This window comes from Poecilia formosa, unplaced genomic scaffold (assembly GCF_000485575.1).
Source record: "Poecilia formosa unplaced genomic scaffold, Poecilia_formosa-5.1.2 Scaffold94, whole genome shotgun sequence".
In the NCBI taxonomy this organism is placed as follows: Eukaryota; Metazoa; Chordata; class Actinopteri; order Cyprinodontiformes; family Poeciliidae; genus Poecilia; species Poecilia formosa.
Window position 1 is genome coordinate 1291303 of NW_006800033.1, and position 20722 is coordinate 1312024.

General features: G+C 38.5%; 3 protein-coding genes across 4 annotated transcripts in view; all 3 read right to left on the minus strand.

Moving 5' to 3' along the window:
- Nucleotides 1-11592, minus strand: part of LOC103142204 (signal transducer and activator of transcription 3-like) — a 30648-nt gene extending 19056 nt beyond the window's left edge. Inside the window, exon 1 of the mRNA XM_007558130.2 lies at nucleotides 11515-11592. The gene's annotated coding sequence lies outside the window, so the exon portion shown is untranslated. The remainder of the gene's footprint in view (nucleotides 1-11514) is intronic.
- stat3 (signal transducer and activator of transcription 3 (acute-phase response factor)) lies at nucleotides 150-11604 on the minus strand. 2 transcript variants are annotated; one of them, XM_007558126.2, is made up of 22 exons: nucleotides 11515-11604; nucleotides 8793-8937; nucleotides 8015-8258; nucleotides 7843-7935; nucleotides 7090-7171; nucleotides 6888-6988; nucleotides 6599-6750; nucleotides 6246-6404; nucleotides 6069-6161; nucleotides 5860-5919; nucleotides 5721-5750; nucleotides 5524-5617; nucleotides 5388-5435; nucleotides 5188-5271; nucleotides 3660-3758; nucleotides 3437-3572; nucleotides 3295-3347; nucleotides 3109-3203; nucleotides 2811-2950; nucleotides 2493-2714; nucleotides 2351-2393; nucleotides 150-822 (listed from the first exon to the last, which is right to left on the minus strand). In XM_007558126.2, the coding sequence occupies exons 2-22, from the start codon at nucleotides 8918-8920 to the stop codon at nucleotides 759-761; spliced, it is 2220 nt and encodes a 739-aa protein (XP_007558188.1). In that variant the 5' UTR covers nucleotides 8921-8937; nucleotides 11515-11604; the 3' UTR covers nucleotides 150-758. The 2 variants fall into 2 exon arrangements, with proteins under 2 accessions (XP_007558188.1, XP_007558190.1); XM_007558128.2 differs by having other exon boundaries at nucleotides 8793-8934; nucleotides 11515-11603.
- A 5543-nt stretch (nucleotides 11605-17147) lies between these two features.
- cavin1a (caveolae associated protein 1a) overlaps nucleotides 17148-20722 on the minus strand; it is a 15421-nt gene continuing 11846 nt past the window's right edge. Inside the window, exon 2 of the mRNA XM_007558125.2 lies at nucleotides 17148-18452. Within this exon, the coding sequence (XP_007558187.1) occupies nucleotides 17691-18452 (762 nt within the window). The 3' untranslated portion in view covers nucleotides 17148-17690. The remainder of the gene's footprint in view (nucleotides 18453-20722) is intronic.

Consider the following 20722-nt stretch of genomic DNA (forward strand, 5'->3'; position numbering starts at 1 on the left):
TTTTTCTTTTGATGCGAGACGTTTCAGAGCCATGAATTACAGATTCCTTTCCTACATAAATCGGACAAATTTCATTCAATAAAGTATTGTGTCTTTAGTTTATTGTTGAGCAGGCCAACTGTGTTATTATATATATTAAAAAATATATATTTTTTGCATTTCAATTAAAGAAAAAAAAAAACATTTTGTAGTCTGTCAGTATATTCAACTTGATTTGGACTCCACTTGCTTGTTGTATCAAGAATTGCAAAACAAAATGCAAAAAAGGAAAACACTGAATGGATGAATTCATTTAAACATTTCTTTAGCAAATGGCAGCAGTGTGTATTCAGTAATTTCAATCAATCTTTTTTCAAACTAAGCCAAAGGGCAGTTTATTTCCATAGTTCCTTCTTTGGCTTCCCCTTCTCATTTGATTAAAAAGAAATGATGGTGAAAAAAATCTTTAAACGTAATACCACTATCTGGAATTGGTACTTTCTTCTCTCCAACAATGACACTCACCAGTGACTGGCATTAAATGGAGGGCAATGATAAAACAGCTGAGCATGAACAAAAGCACTGATGAATGGTAAAGGACATGCTGTTCTATAATCAATTGCGTTAGTGCAAAACGAGGACTGTGACGTCTGTGAGATGGACATAAAAACGGACGTTGTGCAGATGTGATCAATGGACTGATCTCTGAAGCACATCTGTCAAACAAATAAAAAGGTCATGTACACACATCTCTACATGCGACCTCCCCCCCATGAGGCCTACCCTGGGAATCCGTTCCCAAGCAGCTCACTGTCTTGCAAGTCCATGAACACGGAGGGGCACCTACGGAGACAGGTCAGGATCTGACTGAGAAAACCTCAAAACCCACGGGCAAGCTATCAAACCTACAACATGGCTTAAGGCCTGCATCGCCATCAGCTGTCGTCCTCGTTATTTGCCTTTCTCACTTATTTTTACTCTATAGTGTGTAATTTTCAGTAGTGATCAGTTCTAAACACCAACTACTGTTCAAAATGTGCAGTTCCATTAAATTTGTTTGATTCAAGAATGTGTGATCTTTGCTTTTATTTATAATATTAGAACAATACTTTGTCATTACAGCTGGAAGTTCTTAAGTGTTGCACCTTCCTGCTCAAACAGTTAAGTGACTTTATAAGAAACCAAAAAAAAAAAGTCACAGATGCTGCATTACAGGCATGCATTCTTTGACAGTTTCTAACTTGAATCTTTAAATGTTTACAACACCTTGCTAATGCATTTATGCTCCTGGAACTTTTACACAATGTGTCACGTTTCCATTTCAAACTTCAATATACGTTATTGAGATTTTGTGTGACAAACACAAAGGTAGCACATAACTGAAACAGTACGTGGTTTTAAACATTGTTTTTAATCTAAAAATACAAAAAGCAGGGTATGAATTTGTATTCAGACTCTTTAAATAAAGGAGTCCTCGACAAAAACCCATAGCAACCAATCGCCTAAAATGAACCAATATATTTAATACAGAAAATCCACCTGTGTGTAACAGGGAAGTTTGTTAAAGAGCATTAGTGAACGAACATCATCATGACGACCAAAAAAAAAACCAAAAACAAAAAAAAAAAACAGCAGACCGGCCAGGAAGAAAGTCGAGATGTTGAAAAAGAAAAATCCCAAACCTTGAACACTTCACGGAAAATTCATTGCAACATCATTCAAACTCGGAAAGACTGTTGCATAACAGCAACCCTAACAAGACACGGCTGCCTGCCTGAACCGGCTGGCTGGGGAAAGGAGAGCGGTAAACATGTGGAAGAAGGTTCTCTGACGACTGTGTGCACATAACAATAAAACCACCATCTCTAACATCAACAGGGAACCTGGTCAGAGTTGATGGGAAAATGGAGAGAGCTAAATATAGGCCAATTACAGAACAAAACCTGTTAGAGCCTCTAAAGGACCAGGGCAGAGGTTCAGCTTCCAGCTGGATACAATGTCACTGTAAAAACACAACCAGAGCTACAACAGAATCTGACTAATGATGAGCTATTTTGTAGAGATAAATTAGGAAAAAAAAATAAAAAATTCCTAGTTTAGCAAAGCTGGTAGAGTCAAACAACAAAACGCCTGCAGTGGGAAGTCAATGAACAAAGTATTGCCTCAGGCGGACTGAAATGCTGTTTGTTTTCCTCATCTGACAATTATGTGCTACTTGTGTGGGTCTGAGGTTTGTGGCTGTGACAAAATGTGAAAAGATTCAACAGGTATCAATACTTTTGACATAGAAGAAAACATCCACATTGAGTATTGACACTTCTGGGTGGGAGGCCCTGAATATTACAGCCTAAAGTTAAGTATGAATACTTACGGGGTCACACAGATGAACTTTGTCTTCAAATAAGGCTGGATAGCTGAAAGAGAAAGGATACATTACGCACAATACTGAGCACATGAGCTCCAAACCAAACGGACAGCGTTAAAAGCACGTAGCAAACGCGGCGGTGACTTACTGCTCGTCGAGTCTCCCGCCGGCTCGGGCTCATGAGCTGCCTCTGGTCTGCAGTATTTCCCAAAAGCCTCCTCTTTGGGGATTTCAGGATAGAGATAAACAAGCGGCGACACCAGGATATTGGTGGCATCCATGATTTTGTAGCTCATGATGATGTCTGCAAACGACATGCTGCTCAGCTGCTGCTTGGTGTACGGCTCTACGGACTGGATCTGGGTCTTTCCTACAAAGAACAAACAACAATAAAACAGTAAGACAACATGGTCTGATCTTCCTAAAGACATTACACAAACAGCACTGAGGCTTTAAAAGGACTCACCTCCGATGTCTTTCTCTACCCATGTAAATGTGATGCCGCCCTCTTTGCTGCTCTCGCTGAAGCGCAGCAGAAATGTGCCAGGAGGCTTCGGACTCAGAATGGCTCTCTCCCGCTCCTTGCTGATAAAACCCATGATGTATCTGTAAGCAGAGAAGCAACATGTCAAACTAATAACTAGTTCAATCTACTTTAAGATGGTATTGCATGTCTGAACGGGTTTTACACCATAACAGGAAGTGAACAAGCAGTTCCAGACACGGCCAGGAGACTCGAGTCTAAACAAAGGGCGACTTCTCACCCTTCGTTCCACAGAGCGAGGATGTACTTCTTCACCAGGTCAATGATATTGTCCAGCCACACCCAGAAGGAGAAGCCCTTGCCAGCCATGTTTTCCTGTACAAGAGGAAGGAAAAAAATTATTCATACACAGCGAAACAATGTGAAGAAGGCAGACTGATCTTTTTATAGTGGTCAAGTGTTGTACCTTGCAGAACTTGGCCCATGTTATTTGGCATCCAGAATAGTTTACACAAGGCCCTGTATTAAAAAAAAAAAAAAGAAACAAAGAGTATAAGTATGAAGGCACACTTAAGATTATCAGAGACCTTATGGGCTTATTGTTTTACCAAGTAATTTCTCAGCCAGCGTGGTCAGCTGCTCGATGGTCAGGCCTCTCTTAGTGGTCGAGGAGAACTGCCAGCTCAACACCTCAGCCACCTGGTCCCAGGTTCCCACCGGAGGCTTGGTGAAAAAGTTCACGTTCTGTGGAAGAACAAAGGAGGCAACAGCTTAACAAATGTCTGCTACCTGCATAGATCAGACCCTTTCCACAAGAGGGTGCTGTCTCACCTTTGGGTGATTAGTGAGCATGTTGTACCACAGGATGGAAGCCCAGGCGTTGGGCATCTGGCAGATGTTAGAAATGACGACCACCGGCAGAGAATGAGTCTGCAAATACAGGCAGCTTTATGATCAGTTTTATTTTGCAAACAAAAAAATAAAAGTCATTTAAATTACCCTCTTGTTAAAGCTTATACTCTTATAATATTTACAGAAAAACAGACAGAAATAAGTCCCTTTCTTCACACTAACATTTCCCCCCCACAGAGACTCCCTGCGTGTGCACCGCTCATCCAGAGGCAAACTGAAAAACAGATTTTATAACGATGGCTCTTCTCAGATTATCACTACACAATAAACACGCAAAACGACAAAACCCTCCGTTACGGATCACTCTGACCTTTCACATCAAGCAAGTCGATACCCTGAGATCGCAGGGTGTGTGCTTTTATAGAATTCAACTGGGATTGTCAAACAAAAGTGGGCTGGATTAAAGCCAGCAAGATTCACCTGAGTAATAAGATATGCGAGATCTCTGTCGCAATCTTCCTGCAGTCCTAATGCATTCGCTATGCAGCGTCCTCAATGTTATTTTCTGTATTAGTTTCTGCTGATCAACATATTGTAAGATGAGACAGACAGTAGAAGATGTAGTGTCTCTGCTCTGCAATGCGTCTGTGGACCACGCAGCTGATGTTGTCTGCGCACTGAATCCAGTTTTATCCCTTGTAGTTTGTAGTAGTTACAGATTATAATACTGGTAGGTTGATTTCACCAGTCCATGCCATTTTATCTTGAGGCACAAAGAGCATAATAACAGGAGTAATGCATGATCTAAAAAGGGCCAAGTACTTTCAAAAGTGAAGATGTTTTAATGTAGACTGCATTAGGAGGATTACCTATTACCATTTTCTGAGTTAGAAATCTCAGTAATCATGTAGCCATTTTTTAAGTGTTTTTTTAAGTCTGTAAAGGTCTTTCTTTATCCTACTTCTATAATACTTCAAACAAGCCCTAAAGACATTAGTGAGTCAAATAGTAAACTGTGTCAAAAAATAAAAATAAAAATAAATAAAAATTGCCCATCACTGCCTTAGCCGTGCTCAAGATCTTCTGAATTGTAGAGGAAATGTTGACAATCCCACAACTCCCAAGACATTACAGCCTTTTCACTTGGAACACCACAGACCTACAGAATCTGATTTTCTTTCCCCAACAGTAGGAAAGAATACATGCATTAAACAAAACAACATGAAATGGTATCATCCGAGTCTTAAGGGCACTACTATACTCGTCTTTAATTTCCACCAGTCTAGATTTTCTATGCGATTTTCTGGAACCAAAAACTGAATGTTTCACCTAAACTCAATTCACAAAATAATCACTATAACAAGTTGCACGAATAGCTGTCACAAAAGTATGAACAAAAGTTCTGGTACGATTTTGCAGATTACTCAGTTTTCTTGCAATGAACTTCAGGTCAGGCATTTAATCTTATTGTTAGCTCAAGATTTTTAAACAAAGTTGATTTACTCACCTCCAGATCTATCTTTAGACCCTGGTGATAGACCTCTGTCTCAAAAGTGATAAGATGGAGTTCCTCTGTTACAATGAGGGATGCCTAGAAAAAAAATATATATATTTAGATCCGTAAATATGCGAAAAAATAATAAAACAAAATTTGAATTGTTTCAACTACATACATAAAACACAGTAATTTTGTTAAATGAGTCTTACATCGCTGTTGGTCCGGCCACCGTTGCCACACCTCTGTTCTCGTAGAGTCTGCAAAGCGCAGCATGTCAGGTCTCCACGGCAGATAATTTTCCAATCTATTCATTACATTTAAGAGAAGTTGGCTTTCTCAACTTACCAAGTGTTTAAACTCTGCTGAAAGGCTGCCATTGTTGGATTCCTCCATGTTCATGACTTTTGTGTTGGTACCGAGGATGTTAAACTTTCGAGATCTGATAGGAACAAACCAAAACGGGTAACCAAGCGTCCTCTGTAGCAGAGTGAACACACAGAGCTCAACTGCTCAGGTTTAAAGTGGTGTTCTTAAAAGCTTACCCTCTAATTGCAGCAACGTCCCCAGATTCTCTGAAAAATAAAATAGTGCAACCTTTATTTTTGCAACGGTCCTTCAATAAAAATAGTGGCATGCAATAAAGGGAGAATACATTTTCAATGAGTAACCGAAAGAACTCACTTGTCAATGCAAACTTTAATCTTGAGTTGGTAATTGAGTTCAGGAAACTTGACAAGCAACCTTGAAAAATCAAAGCAAAAAAAGAGATGAGAAGAGAATCATTATGTTGAGCGGTGAATGATTTTCTTTATAAGCAATCTATAAAATGGTGTCACACACAACATGCAACAGAAATGAGGTTTTGTTTTTGACAGAGAACAGAATCTTACCTGACTTTTGTTGTGAACTGCACTCCTGTTTTGATGACCAGCGGTCTGTCTGGATGCATGGGCATACAAGGCTGTCTTTCAACCACAAAGGCACTAAAAAGCGAAGAACGTTTCATAAAAACCATGCAACATCATTTATCCAAACACACAGTAACTAAGAAGAGACAAAATAACTACCTCTTCATGAGGTTTCTGAACAGATCCACGATCTTCTCCTCCAATGCTGGCCGGTGCTGAATGATGGGGTCTCCTTTGTAGGACACTTTCTGTTGAAGTTCCTCGAGTTTCTTAATCTGCTGACGGATCTGGAGCTGGGACTCAGCCAAGGATGTGATCCTGATTAGGAAATTTGTTGACGTCAAGCGTTTTATGGGGCAAATACGGATGGTTGCATTGTACATCACTTAACATTTTTAAGATAAAGAGGTTGAGGCTGCCATCTAAACATAATTAGCTTGACTGATTTATTTTTACTTATGTCTGAGGACTTTTCTAGGAATAACACTGCATGTCTTATTAAAATTGGGTACCATGTCTCAAGGCGGTCGAGGCAAATGTTGGGTGGGCCTCCGATGCAGGCAATTTGCTGTCTTCTCTTCCAGTCTGCCAGTTCCTCATCAGTCAGATTCTTCTGGACATAATCCATGGCTGTCAAAAGGCCTCCCATCTCTGTCACGATTTGCTATAAAATTCACAGAGCGCACATCAAACAAGGATTTAAACAGATACTAACAACAATCTGTAATCCAGATTAGTAATTGCTGAATTAGACACCCCCCCCTGCAGGCTGAAAACATTCCCGATTTAAATTCTGCTTACCCTCCTGAGCTGGTCCAGGGCGCTAAGCATTTGCTCAAGTTGAGCCATCTTTTGCCTCGTGGCAGCCGCCTGGCTGTTTCCATTGAGGTCCTGGGACAACTCTGAAGACACGGCGAACACACGGTCCATCAGATAAACGGCTAGATGTATGCATACCAACCAACAGCTCTACTAAAGCTGACAGTGGCATTCAAAAACATACCTCCTTGGCTTTTCAAGGTTTTGTAGTTAAAGTCAAAATCATCTTGCAGGTTTTCAAGCATCTTCATCTTCTGTTCCATGTCCTGTAGAAAAATAGAAGTTAATTTTCTAATACACAGATCATAAAAAGGTAAAGACAACTTTATCAATGACTATTTAAAAAAAAAACTAAATAAATAAGGGTGTTGTCACGCCACGGAAGTCTGGGCTACTCTGTTCCAATGGGTGAAGAATGTTGAAAAACTTCACACTTCATTAGTTCGTTTCACTTTTACGTTGCATTTTTGAAAGTGAACCAAACTGGTTAGACCGTGACATACAGCTGTTCGTTTGGTTCTACAACAAAAACCTGCCTTGTGTGAGCAGCAAGCAAGAATGGCAGCAAGATATTAGAGAGAGCAGAAATGTTTCTGTGGTTAGAAAAAATGTCATTTAGCACATCTGAAATGTAAACCTTTAACGAAAGAAATGATTTGTAGATATTTTGTTCAACAATCTTCCTTGGAAAATAAAGTGCTACATTTGCTTGCCATAACCAAGGGAGTGTACTATCGAGAAACGATTTCAAAGTGCTCGCATATGGTCATACATCATACGCACAAGTGTCATCACTTCTTCCCTTTGAAAGCATGTTTGCTTCCTCAACAATTCAATTCCAAGCGAACAGAGACTCACATGTTCCAGCAGACAAGTTCGCTTAGTTTGAGCTAAAGAAAACCCATCAACGCAACGTCTAGTGTGAAAGCTCCTTCACCTGCACACGCTTTCTGATGTCTTGAAGATTGTGCTCCAGGATTTGCTGCTTCTCTGTTACTACTGTTCCAGTGGGATGGGCTGCTTGGCCATCCTGCCAGACATTTGAATTTGTTATAGCTTCCTTTTCATATAAAACCATCAAATCTAAAGTTGGGTAAAGAATTGCGTACCTGCGTAGTCGAGGTGGCGGTCTGCAACAGCCTTTGTTCCTCCCACAAACAGCGGGCAACAATGCGGGCAATTTCCATCGGCTTCTCCAGATATTTACTTTGCAGATGCTGCTTAATCCTGCGCAGGTTATGCTGGTAGAGTACGTTATTCTCCTGCAGGAAGCGGCTGTACTGCTGGTCTATTTCCCCTAGCAGGTTGTGGAACACCAGCGTGGCATGGGATTCTTTGTTGGCAGCGTAAGCCCTTGTTGGAGGGGGGGAAAAAAAAGTAATAGTAAAAAATAAGAACATAGAGATGCTTCCTAAAAAAAAAAAAAAAAAAAAAAAAAAAAAGATCACATCTCAACCACTTCCAATCAAACATGAACAGTCTTTTTATAGACATAAGCAGCATTAAAACACAAATTTCATATATTTTGTTTGAATTATTTTTCAAAAAAATGACAAAAAAGGCTATGACAACATATAGACTTAGAATTTACTTTTTTTTTTACTATACTGTTTCAGTAGTTCTATATTCACTTGTATTTTTTTTGTATATATAGGGTTTTTTTACATTTTATATTTGTTATATTGGTTCCATTCTGTCCTCTGTACTGCTGTAACAATGCAAATTTCCCCACTGCGGGATTAATAAAGGAATATCTTATCTTATAAAATAATGATTCAATTCTAGTAAAGGGTGACAGCATTATAAAAGCACTTTACTGTAATGCGTTTTATCAGTAAAACCAAAAATAAAAGTAGAGTAAACCGAAACATTTGAGAAATTTCTCACCAGTCCTGACTCTCAATCCATGGGGCCAGGAATTGCCGCAGCTCCATTGGGAAGCTGTCGCTGTAAAGGTGGTAGAGTTGCTCCAGATACCTGGTCTCCAGCTGCTGTAACTGGTTCCATTGAGCCATCCTGACACACGCTGCTTCTAATTCACACACACACACACACACACAAAGCGGAGCAACAATGATAAAACCGGACAGCCAAAGCAATCCACTTCCCTGACGAGAAACAAGAACATCATTCGAAACAAAACCTGCCACACAGCTTCGACAGAACACCTCTCCGATTTATCGACAGGAAATGGCTAAATACCGCGTTTGCTCTGAAAACGTAGACAGGCCGACTTGGGGCCTCCTTTTCAGCACAGTCACTTCCTGTGCTCTGAAAAGCAGAGCTTCCAAGAAGAAATATAAGCTGTCTTAATCAGCTGTTCCCTCTTCAAGCACAGAAGAGTTAAAGATCTCACACCAAGGATTTACCCCAACTCTGCTTTCTGGAAACGACGTAAAACCGCACTTCCTTTTCTCAGCCGTTTGAAAATGTCACATCGTATGGACTTGAAACTATAAAAATCAGTTTTCTTTTCCCTGATAAAGGGTCATATTAAATAGCTGGTTTCATTTCTTTCTACTGGAGAAAGTGCAACTTAAGCCAAGTTGTGTCATCAATTGTCGAGCACCTGCAGACAAAGGCGAGTGGTATACATGTGATCTATTTAGCAGGTTCAACGGGGCTTCTAGTTTCACCAGAAACAAGCCACACTTTTCCCTGGGGGAACACCAGAGATTCAAAAGAGACAACAAAACAGGGTCTCCTATAGCACACAAAAGAAATATAAAAGCAAAAGCATTTGATCGGTGCTTAATGTTACCTTAAGATTCACAAATAAAAATGTTTTTCAGTTGCACTAGACAAATTTGTCATGAATCAATTTAGCAGGATGCGCCTTGGGGAGATCAAGATTACTGAAGATGTGATCCTTAGTCACTGGTGACACTGTCGTAATGTTAGTGCAACAATTCTAAATAATGAGTAGTTCACAGTGATATCGATATCATTTAGGTGTGATTGTACCATGACATTATCTCTATAAGGATTAGGGTTAGAGCCATCATTATCTGCACCTTTAGAGAAATAAAAGTTAATTAGATTCTACAGGTCTTTAGGCTTTAATCTAGTTTGCCATCTTGTGTCTGAATAACCAACGAAAGCATAACTTGCGGGTTTCTCATTAGTATGCCTGGAACCAAAGAACCTCCAAGAACAGATATTCTCAGATATGCATGGGGTTTTTTTTCTCCTCTCTTGTTCTCTCCTCCAAGCAAGCTGTTTGGCTCCCAATCATGACCTATGTTCCTCTTTCACTGACAAATACGAAAAGATGCTTCACACTTGATGTGATATTCTAGGCAAGTGAAACCCCTGAGAGCATCACTTCAAAGAACCTTTATCTTATTACAAAAACAACAAAAGTTCCTAAACCTTCAGAAATTGCAAACAGAATCCCCACCAAGTATGATTTTTATTTCTTACCCCAGATTAACCTCTTCGCATTAGATGATCCACACACTGTTTTTTTTTTTTTCTGTTTTCATTATTGTTATTGAAAACAATAATGAAAACAGAATGTCTTTTAGGAATCCAGAGACATATGTGAAGGGTCGACTAATAGATACATAACTCAGCGTACAGTCAACAAAGAGAAAGACAGAGGAAAAATGCTGTCACCGTTTCATTATTACCAGGCGTTTTTAAGATATGAACAGTCTGGGTCAAAAGGTGAAAGCACACAAAATTCTATGGCAAACTGATGCATGAATGAAAACCCCATGGGTCTGAACAGGGTCAAACACATTACCAATGACAGACAATTCTAAAATTAGATTTTCATTAATCAACATGAATCAGCAAAAATAAAGTCAGCTGTTTTTTGTCTGGCTGCCCAATACCAGTTAACACCCTGCCTCTTACCGGTAAAAGCACAATGCGATTCCTTAAACCATATCAGTGATATTCCAGGAAGTACTTCCTTGAACGAAAGACAACAGTAACCATGCCAAGTTTTTCTTTTTCACATAAACACCTGAGAGATGAAAGGGGTGTTATTTTTTAGACATCCATTCTTTATATATTTGAATTATTTTGAGAAAAAAAAACATCCCCTTTCGACTTTAGTCTGTGTGAAGGTATAGAGATTAAAAATGACTAAATGATATTTGATACTGTGGCCTATAGATGGGATGTAAATGGGCGTGGCAAATCAAGGTAAGAGGCATAGTGAACTGAGCTTAAAGGGGGTCCAAATCTCATTCTTGGTGAGGACTTAATTTTCAGGCCTAACCATTGAAATATGGATGTTGATAAGTAGGCAATCCAAAAGACGTGTGAAAAGATCGAAAATAAAACAACACGTGTAAAGCTGGGTGTTTTGATTTTAAGATTGGTGGGTTTAAAAGACCAAGTTGTCACTCAGGAATGATTGGGGCAACACATTAATAACTTATGTAACACTGCGGATACAGAGGTTTCTCCACACCGAATATCTGATGACCTAGTTGCTCTGCAGTAGTTTAGCAGGGTTGTAACAGAACTAACTAAGCAATCGATTATTAATTACCTGGGATATAACCACTAAAAAGAAGATTTTGCTTTCCAAAACGAATTACTTTTTTAAGAAAAAAAAACAACAAAATGCAGAAGTCGAATTACGGTCTCTTACCTCAGTCTTTGTCACTCCTATGGAAAGTTTCCCCGACGAAAACCGTTAACTTTCAACAAAGTAAACTGACAATAGCAGTCAGTTGAATATATATGTAAAAAATAAACCGAACTGGCATAAGCGAGAGTTGGCGCTTACAAAAAGATTACAACCATCGCTTTTCTCTCCCCAACACGAGAAACTCTTCTCCGACGCAACTCCTAAGCGCCCAACCCATCGAGCAGGTTGCAATCACTCCAGCCAAACATATTACAGTTTCGTCATTACTGACAGCTAGACGCACCAATAGTGGGGAGTAACTTGTGTTGCAACCAATAAGAATTCCGTTTTTGCGGGGAAAGAGGCGGGACTTAATAGCTGTTAGGTTGAGGTTGCTATGTTTACTGCTGTCGCAACTGAGCTCTTCCATCAAAGTCACCCTCCCGGCTTGTAGACCATATTTAGCGCGAAACATTCGGCTGTTCCGGAGGGAGGCAGAGTCAGTAAACGGAACAGCCAGTCTGGAAGTCATCTGAGTTACTGGCAATGCTGTCGTCATCGAGGTTAATAACAAAAGTGCTTTTCTCTGTTGACCTCAGAGAGTAAAAATTAATTAACAGAATTGATAATACGTCTTAACAGTTCGCTGATTGAATAAACAATTAAACTGATATACAATTGGACAATTTGACAGCTTAAATGGTGTTAAGAAAATAAAGGAGCAGACTGGTAATTATTAAGGTCTTTTTTATATTGGTGTTTTTAATGCATTTAAACAGAAAAGAAGCTAGCAAGCATGAATCAAAAACACACCCTATGTTGTATCTATAAGTAGCCACACTTTGCTGCATTAGGGACTTTAATAATGCCAGACCACCTTACCAGTTGTGGCAAAAGCATTATATCTTCACAATCCCATTGTCAAGTCACTTAAGACTTGTTTAGTCAAACATCAACTAGAAAACTATATTTAAAAAAATCAAATTTCACAACAATATCACTTTTTCGTGCTTATTTTGCTCATATCAGAAACATGCACCCATTGTGTGCATTCTCTCTGTTTTCTTCCCTGTTCAGTGGCTAGAGAGCACTCTCCTTAATTGCATTTCCCCATCCATTGATTATTTCAATGATGCTTCTTGCCACATGGGCATGTGCATCTATAACAGACCAAGGTCAGACATGTCTGCAGGGAGGGAAAATAGAAGCACTCCTCGTGTTCCTGTCTGGTTCCTTGTGTGATTTCCATTCATGATCTAATATGGCAGTTGTTGAACACTGTCATTGTCCATTGGCATCAAGTCATGAACATATTGCAATTACAGCTGCACCCTTTCATCCTACTTTGCCCTTTCTTCCTGTCAAAATATGACAGATATTTTAAGATTTATGAGCAGATAGCTTTTCCCATCTGAGCAGACATTCTTTTCATTATTCAGTGGATCTGCACATTATTACAGTTGGTGTCTGAAAAAGATTTTAGCAGGATATTGTTGCAATGTTCTGACATTAACTGCAGTCGCATGTCTTATATAAGGCTCAATGACGTGCTGACTTTATTCAGCTTCATTTAGAATGGTAGATAAATGTTAACATCCATAGTTAGTCATTAATCTAACTCTCATTGTTTCTTCAGACCATTTTCTTTCTGTCTGCAATTTCAGAAAGAGAACCTTCAAATGTACTAAGATGAGTTATGACCATGGAGACAACTGTTTTCCTTTCTTTGTGCAGATGTGGGCTCAGTGAACCTTTGTGAGTTCATATCTACATATCTACACAATAAACACCACACGAATGGATGAAACCATAAAGATTTGACCACATAGGTTTTACAAAACATTGGAAACTTCACTTTAAGTGATTTACTTACATAGAGCAAGCAAGGATGCACAGTAGAGCTTGTAAAGTTACAATTCTTTTTTATTGTTTCAGACAATCTCAGAAAATAATCATGATTGCGCATGCTACCGAGTTCTGAACAGTCTATCAACAAAGCACAGCATAAAATCAAATACAGCACATTGCTCAATGGCTGAATACAATAACAGTTTTGCTTACAGTATGGTCCTACATTCAATTGATATATATTTTTTAAAAAGTCCCATTGTTCCAAAATACTTATCATTTATTACAAATCTATTGACGGTCATTTTAAACATTTTTCACAGTTCAGTTTTAATAACACTGTTTGAGAAACTAGAGATTTCTCTGCTTTGATGAACAACACATGGTATTTATTATAAAAGTGTTAGTTAATAGTCTGCTTCTGCACTCTGCCCTATTTAACTTACTTCTTCTAAAAGAACACATTCTTTGTTTCTCACATTCTCATTACATTATTTAATGTTAATAAGTATCTCATCATCAGTCATAATATTATATCACATTTCCAGTCTAGCTTTAGAAAAACACGCAGTACAACTTCAGCAAGTCTCAGTATCAATAACTTTTTGCATTCGACATATTAAGCAATAAGAAAAACTGTGCAGCCCTTTTCATTTACCTTTTAACGCTTTTGACACTGTAGATCATGTACTGTTAAAGCAAAAAATAATAATGGTGTTAGGTCTGACAGAACAGGTGAGAGGGTGGTTCAAAAATTATCTTTTCAAATTTACTCAGTGTGAAAGCTAAAGATATTGCTTCTCACTTCTTTGTTGTGGGCTCGCACTGAGTGGAGGCAAAAATCATTCAAGTACTTCATTTTATTTTGATCTAATACTTTACATAAAACAAAAAATCACAAATCTAAAATCAAATGTTTTGATTGAAAGTTATTTGACTACACAGTTGAATATGTCATTTGACTTTTTTTTCTGTTTATATTTTGATGATAGAAAAAAGTCAAATGACATATTCAACAGTGTAGTCATATATTTTGATGATCAGTGATGTTTTATCATTTGTAAAATTGTATATGTGATGTCTTTTGGTGCTGTTTTTGTCCAGGTCACCTTTGTAAGTAATGTTTTAAATCCCAATGGATCTTTCCTGGTCAATATTAGTAATAGTAATATAATCGTTGCCTGTCAACATTTTTTCTGTGCCTACACAGCATGAATGGCATGCTGGACAAGCTTTTCCTTCATCTGTCCAACATGAGGAAGTTCATTCTGCAAGAAAACCTTTTTAGGATGTACAATGCTGTAATTTCTTCAGTTTCTTTCTTTTTAGTCACACTTAGACATTTCAAATCATCAAAAATTAATGATAAAAAATAAAAATAAAGTTGTTGCCTTGGCTGCAGTGACTTTCATTGACTGGCAATGATGCATTACATTAGATCGGTGTGCAACAATTTTGAACTTTACCTGAGAACTATTCAAATATAAAAGCCTGTGGACTCGATGGACTTGCTGGTGTGCTTTGGATCTTTGTTCTGCTGCATGACACAATCATTGTTGAACTAAAGGTCATGAACTGACAGCTGAACATTCTCCCTCAGGAGTTTCTGCTGGCAGAATTAATGTTTCCATCAATTACACGTCCTCCGTGTCTTGAAGTGGCAAAGTAGACCCAGACCAATATGCTATGACCACCATGTTTGACCGTTGGTATGATTACCATTTAAAAGTTATTCTTTTATCTCACAGAGATTCAGAATATTTTTCCCAAAGTTGTGGGACGAGATTTTATTTTCGGCAAATTTGTGATGATTCTTTGTGTCCTTGTAAGCAGTGATTTTGACCTTGAGCCTCTCTCATGGCCAGCATTTTTGCCAAGTTTCTCTTATTGTAGAATCTTGAACCTTAACTAAGGCACTAGGATCAACTGAGCTATTTTAGCCCACTTTAAGGAGCCACACAGGTCAAGTTTAAGTATATTGATTATACAGGTCATGCAGTAAACAGTCTTGAGTGTGGCTAGTGAAATTGAACTCAGTTTTCCAAAAATGTGTTTAGTGAGTCAATATTTAATTTGCGATTTCACTAGGGTGGCAATTTCATTTTGATACAGGGCCAGTTTGATTTAGATATCTTTGTTGCTTTAATAAATGAAATGGTTTGAAAATGTTCACAGTTATTTTAGATTATGTTTATTATTATTATTAATTTCATATGCTTATGTTTTTGTCTAGGTTAGCTTTGATTTCCCAGTTGCCCTGTTTGTGTATTATTCCTCCTTGCTCCCTTGTGCCATTCTCTCTCTCTCTCTCTCTTTCTCTGTCTCTCCCGTCATACCTGCCGCCTATTAGTTAATCAGTCTCAGCTTATTACTCCAGTATTTTCTCTCTCTGTATTTAAAAACCTCTTCTCCTGTTATACTCCGTTTCTTCATATATTCTGGTCCCTGCTTGTTCCTGCTCTCTCTCCTGGTGTTCTCTTGTATTTCATTAAATCTCACAATTTTTCATCTGCATTTGGGTCCAATAAACGCAAAAACTTCATGACAGAAACATCTAAATGTATCAATAAAGCAAAAGACAGACGAAATGCATAAAAGGGAAAATATAAATACTTTTTTTAAACACAACTGTAACTTACCAGAACAATGGGACAGCTCGTCCAGGGGAATCCCAAATCATTCTCAGGACAACTAAGAAGCTGGAGTCCCCTCCAGTGGATCCTGGGTCTTCCTCGGGGTGTTTCTCTGGGTCTTATTTTGGGTCTCCTGCTGATGGGACATTCCCAGAAGGAGAGCGCAGACACCTTGTGAAAGAAATTCATTTTGGTCTCTTGTATCTGTCATCTTGTTCTTTCAATCACTATCCAGAGTTTAAAACCATAGATGAGGGTAGGAACGTAGGAGAAGTGGTAAATCGAGTGCTTCACCTTTTGGCTCAGCTCAGCATTAGTCCAGATTCTGCACCAATCTGTCCACTGACCCTTTTTTTTGCACTTTTCTTCGCTTATTTGTGAACAAGACCCCTAGATACTTAAATACCTCTACTGGAGCAGGACCTTTTGTGTAACCCAAAGAGGACACTTAGACATCCTTTTCTGGTTCAAGACTGTAGTCTTGGACTTATTGATTCTCCCAGCCACTTTGCCCTTGGCTACAAACTGATTCAGTGGAAGCTGTAGATCAGGGTTTGATGAAGCCAACAGTATGGTGATGTTGACCTTAGGATTAATTTTGTTCCTAACACCTCAACACTTTGGCTGTGCCCAGAAACTCTGTCCATAGATGTTACAAACAGAACTGAAGACATTTAGCGACTTTGGTGGGTTCTCTCCAATTTACTTCCTGCAAAGTGAATCAAGGTTTGACACCAGCCATATATGAACACTATGTTTTGAAAAAAATATATAATCCCTATTTTTTTAGACTAAATGTTTTACAAATCAAAAACTTTAAAGATCTGTAATAGTGTCGAATGATTCAGTTTCAGAATTAACCAGTCTGCACAGTGTTGTGCTGATCTTTACATAAAATGGTTCTACTGCCAAGAAAGACTTTTGTCTTTTCACAAATAGATTGATAAATATGTGTAATTTTTAACTGGAGATGGTAAAATCTCCAGTTAAATCCAGAGTCCATTAAAAAAACACATCAATAGCACTTTTATTTAGTTCCAATTAGAATGATCACTTTCCAATTTCAGCAGCATTAGCAACCCCGCCCCCCAAAAATTTTTTTTCTTGTTTATACACCTCAGAGAAACTACCAATCCTACTGACAAAGCATACAAATATACAATAGAAAACATGTTCAGGGTGCAAATGTCAAATTATTTATTAATTTTTTTGGCCTCGGGTTGCCCCCAGGCTGTTCGGCACTTGGGTACAAAGTCACATCACCCATATCAAAATCTACCACTGGTCATTCATAACATCTTGCATGCCAAACAGGTGAAAGGCTTAACTTAATTTTTTTTTATTATGAGGTATTAAAACTTTTTTTTTTTTACTGTCCCTTTGCTTCAGACGAGCAGTTAGTCAAACCAAAAACAGAAAAAAAAAGAAAATCAAACACTTGAAACACTTGATACACATATGTCTAGCATAACAATCTATTTCAAAAGCTAGCATTATTTTATATATATATATACATATCTATTATTTGCATAACAGATATGAGCAAACATGGAAGTCATTGTTGCCGCTGGGTACAATAAAATGACAAAAGAGCAAATGAGGTGTCAGACTGTGATCACCTCGATAAAGTCTCTAAGATTATTACAGTGTCCTTTCGATTAGACTCATTCATCGACATTGTTTCCTTCTCATTCTTTACTTGTCTTCTGGACGCCTTTATTCACTTCCAACCTTCTTTAGATGCTCTGGTTCCACCCTGACCAGCTGAGAGTCCTCAGTTATCTCTACCAGACCCTGCATCTCTGGACCATCTACATTCACCAGCTCCCCTTCCTCCACCTCCACATGCATACCCAGCCCGTTCTCTCCCTCTGGCTGCGTCTCTCCCTCCGTCACCTCGACCATCTCTGTGTTTTGCACCACCTCCTCCTCCCCTTCCCGGATCTTCTTCACGTGGAAAGTAAAGGGGGGGACGCGGTACACGGTTGTCTTGGAGCGAGCATACTCTGTGTGATCAGGAGTGAGGGATTTCTTGAACTTATCTTTGGAGCTTTTCATCTTTGCCCTCCGCTCCTGGTTGGGGGTCATGCGGGTTCCAAGTTTGTTGATCTTTTTCTCGAGGTTGTGCTTCGTCTTCTCAAGATTGTCACGGGTTTTCTGCCTCGTCTTCTCCAGGTTCTCGCGGGTCCTTTGCTTGGTCTTTTCCAAGTTCTCCTTGGTCTTTAATTTGGTTTTCTCCATTTTTTCTTTGGAGAAGGCCTTCTTTATGTTGTCTACTTGCTGCTTGGTGGTGCGTTGGAGACGCTTTGTACGAGACTCTTCGATAATTTCTTCAACCTCAATTTCTTCATCAGAATTGAGATTTTCTTTAACTCCTTCTTGTCCATCCTCAGGTATTTGCTCTAGGCCTTCCACTGCTTTGCTTTCAGCTGTCTCTGCTGTTCTGGGCTTGGATTCCTTTGGTGTCTTCACTTGGTCCTGACAGTACAAAAAAAAAAAAAAAAGGAAGGGAGAAGAGAAAAAGGACCTATTAAATTACTGAAATTGAGTAAAACTGAGCAACATGATAGCTGTTTTATTGGAAACAATACAACAATGTCATTTGATTTATTGTGGAATGACAGCTACCTGCTTCAGAAAAACAAACAAATCCCGCCCCCCAACCCTCATGAACCAAAACTCACATGGAAAATGTGAGCATGATAGTTTGCAGAGTGACACATTAGCTTAATATGCAACGCAAAGCTGCAGCTGGTGCAGAATGCCACCTAGTGGTGTAAGATGAACATCTCTAATAAAATTTGCAAAGATTTCAACTCGATAAGCATAATTTGTACTGTGTGACATATATATTAAATATGACTTAACTTATATTTAACTCCAGAGCATGTTTTCTGCTACTGCAATCAACCTGAAATGAAAGCCAAGAACGTCTTGCATCAAACCACATTACTTCCTGTCATTTGGTATCATTTTTGCTTCGAACCCTAAAGTCTTTTGAAAGACACATTTTAGGAGAGGTGAATAACAGAAATCCTAAATATATTTTGTAGCCAAAAAAAAAACAAACAAAAAAACAAAACAAAATCTGGAACTATTTGTATTTACATGCAAACTGTCAATGTTTCGTAATTCAAAGGCTACTTTGATTTCATCACTTCATCTCATAATTTATGCAGTTTCACAAAGCACAGCATATTCCCACAGGGACTGCTTTGTGTTGAGTGTAGAAAGTAAGCATTTAGTAAAGAGAGATGAACAGATTCAGAAACTCCCACCTTGTTTTTCTTTTAACCAAGACAGCAAGAGAGGAACAGAAAGTTTATCTTTTTATTCATAAACTGTTGTGCTGGTATCCTTGAGGACACAAGGAAAGAAACAAGTGCTGAATAGGTGGCAGGTGAACTATGAGCTTTGTCAGCCACCGGCCATGACTTTTAGGTCTAAGGAATTTGATTTCACTCATATCATGCTAACAAACTCCGAGAGGGATGACAGGTCTTACGTTGTTGCCAGATCTCCAAGGAAAGGTCAGGGTGAATTATTTTGTCCATTAGTTATGTGGTATAAAAATCTGAATTGTAAATTTTGAAAGAATACTGAGAGCTTAAATTGCCACCTCACAAATATCCAATAATAAAAAAAAACATACTGATATTATCCAAAAGTGTTTAACTTGTCTTACTTTTTTAAAATTTGAAATTACTTCTTTTAAACCTTAAAAGAGCATCTCAGAGATATAATTTCTTTTCCAAATTGCTCCTTAAAGTAGACTTTTATTCTGTTTCTTGATTTTTTTGCTCCCCAACCCTGCTGGCCTAAATGACATTGATTTTTCAATTCACATAATCTGTATTGTTGATTATTGATTTTTATGTTGCTGTAAATAAGTTTAGAAACAAGAATCTTACAGTGTTACTTGATCTTTATTTAAAAAAACCTCAATATTAATTTGCGGTGAATAGTGAAAGCTCATCTACAGTGAGTTTGCCCTCAAGGGAGTATGGTGATGTTTTGGCATAATGTCTCCTGTAACATGTTGCCAAAGACAGACAACTATTTTTACTTATCACTCACACAGTTGAAACAGAAGTAAAGTACTAATTGGTAGCAAATGTCTTGTTTATGTTCTCTGCTGTAACACTCAACACTACTTCCTTAGGAGTTCTCTTAAAATATACAGTTCAAGGCAGCGCTGATGTCTTTTATTAATCATTATCATAAATGTAAACAGACTAAATGTCTTCTGACAAAGGAGATGTTTATTTGTGAAGGTCCCCTACACAATCGAAATATCATTCAATCCAATATTTTGATAGCAGGAATAAATTGTGGTAGTTAAACACCAGCACACAGAAGAGAACAACTGACAAATTTAAAATTGGGATGATCAGCAACTCATAAATTATGAAGTTTCTGGTGACAGTGAGAGATATTATGCCTTATATCGGACTTGTAAAAGAGAAGCACCAGTCAGAATTTTCTACACTGTTTAAATACTGCCACACAACCACAAAACATACATTGCCTCCATATCTGGTGGTGTATATACGGTGGCACTGGCCGACCCGCTGTGTGTGCGTTTATTTTGAGCTGGCCTTTTCTGCTGTCTGGATTCCATCTACCCTCCTCTGGCCACCGGCCACTGCATAGCTCGGCCCTACAGACAGCCCACCCCTCGCCCCAGCTGAACAACACCATCCCCTGCAGTACAGAAACAGATAAACACAGCATGCTGCAACCATAGT

What these genes read in the sequence shown, in the direction of transcription:
- stat3 (XM_007558126.2), bottom strand. Translation starts at nt 8,920, where the DNA reads ATGGCTCAATGGAACCAGTTACAGCAGCTGGAGACCAGGTATCTGGAG. An exon ending in TGGATTGAGAGTCAGGACTG is followed by an intron (nt 8,259 to 8,792) that starts GTGAGAAATTTC and finishes CCCTCCAACAAG; the next exon opens with GGCTTACGCTGCCAACAAAG. An exon ending in CAGTTCACAACAAAAGTCAG is followed by an intron (nt 5,920 to 6,068) that starts GTAAGATTCTGT and finishes TGATTTTTCAAG; the next exon opens with GTTGCTTGTCAAGTTTCCTG.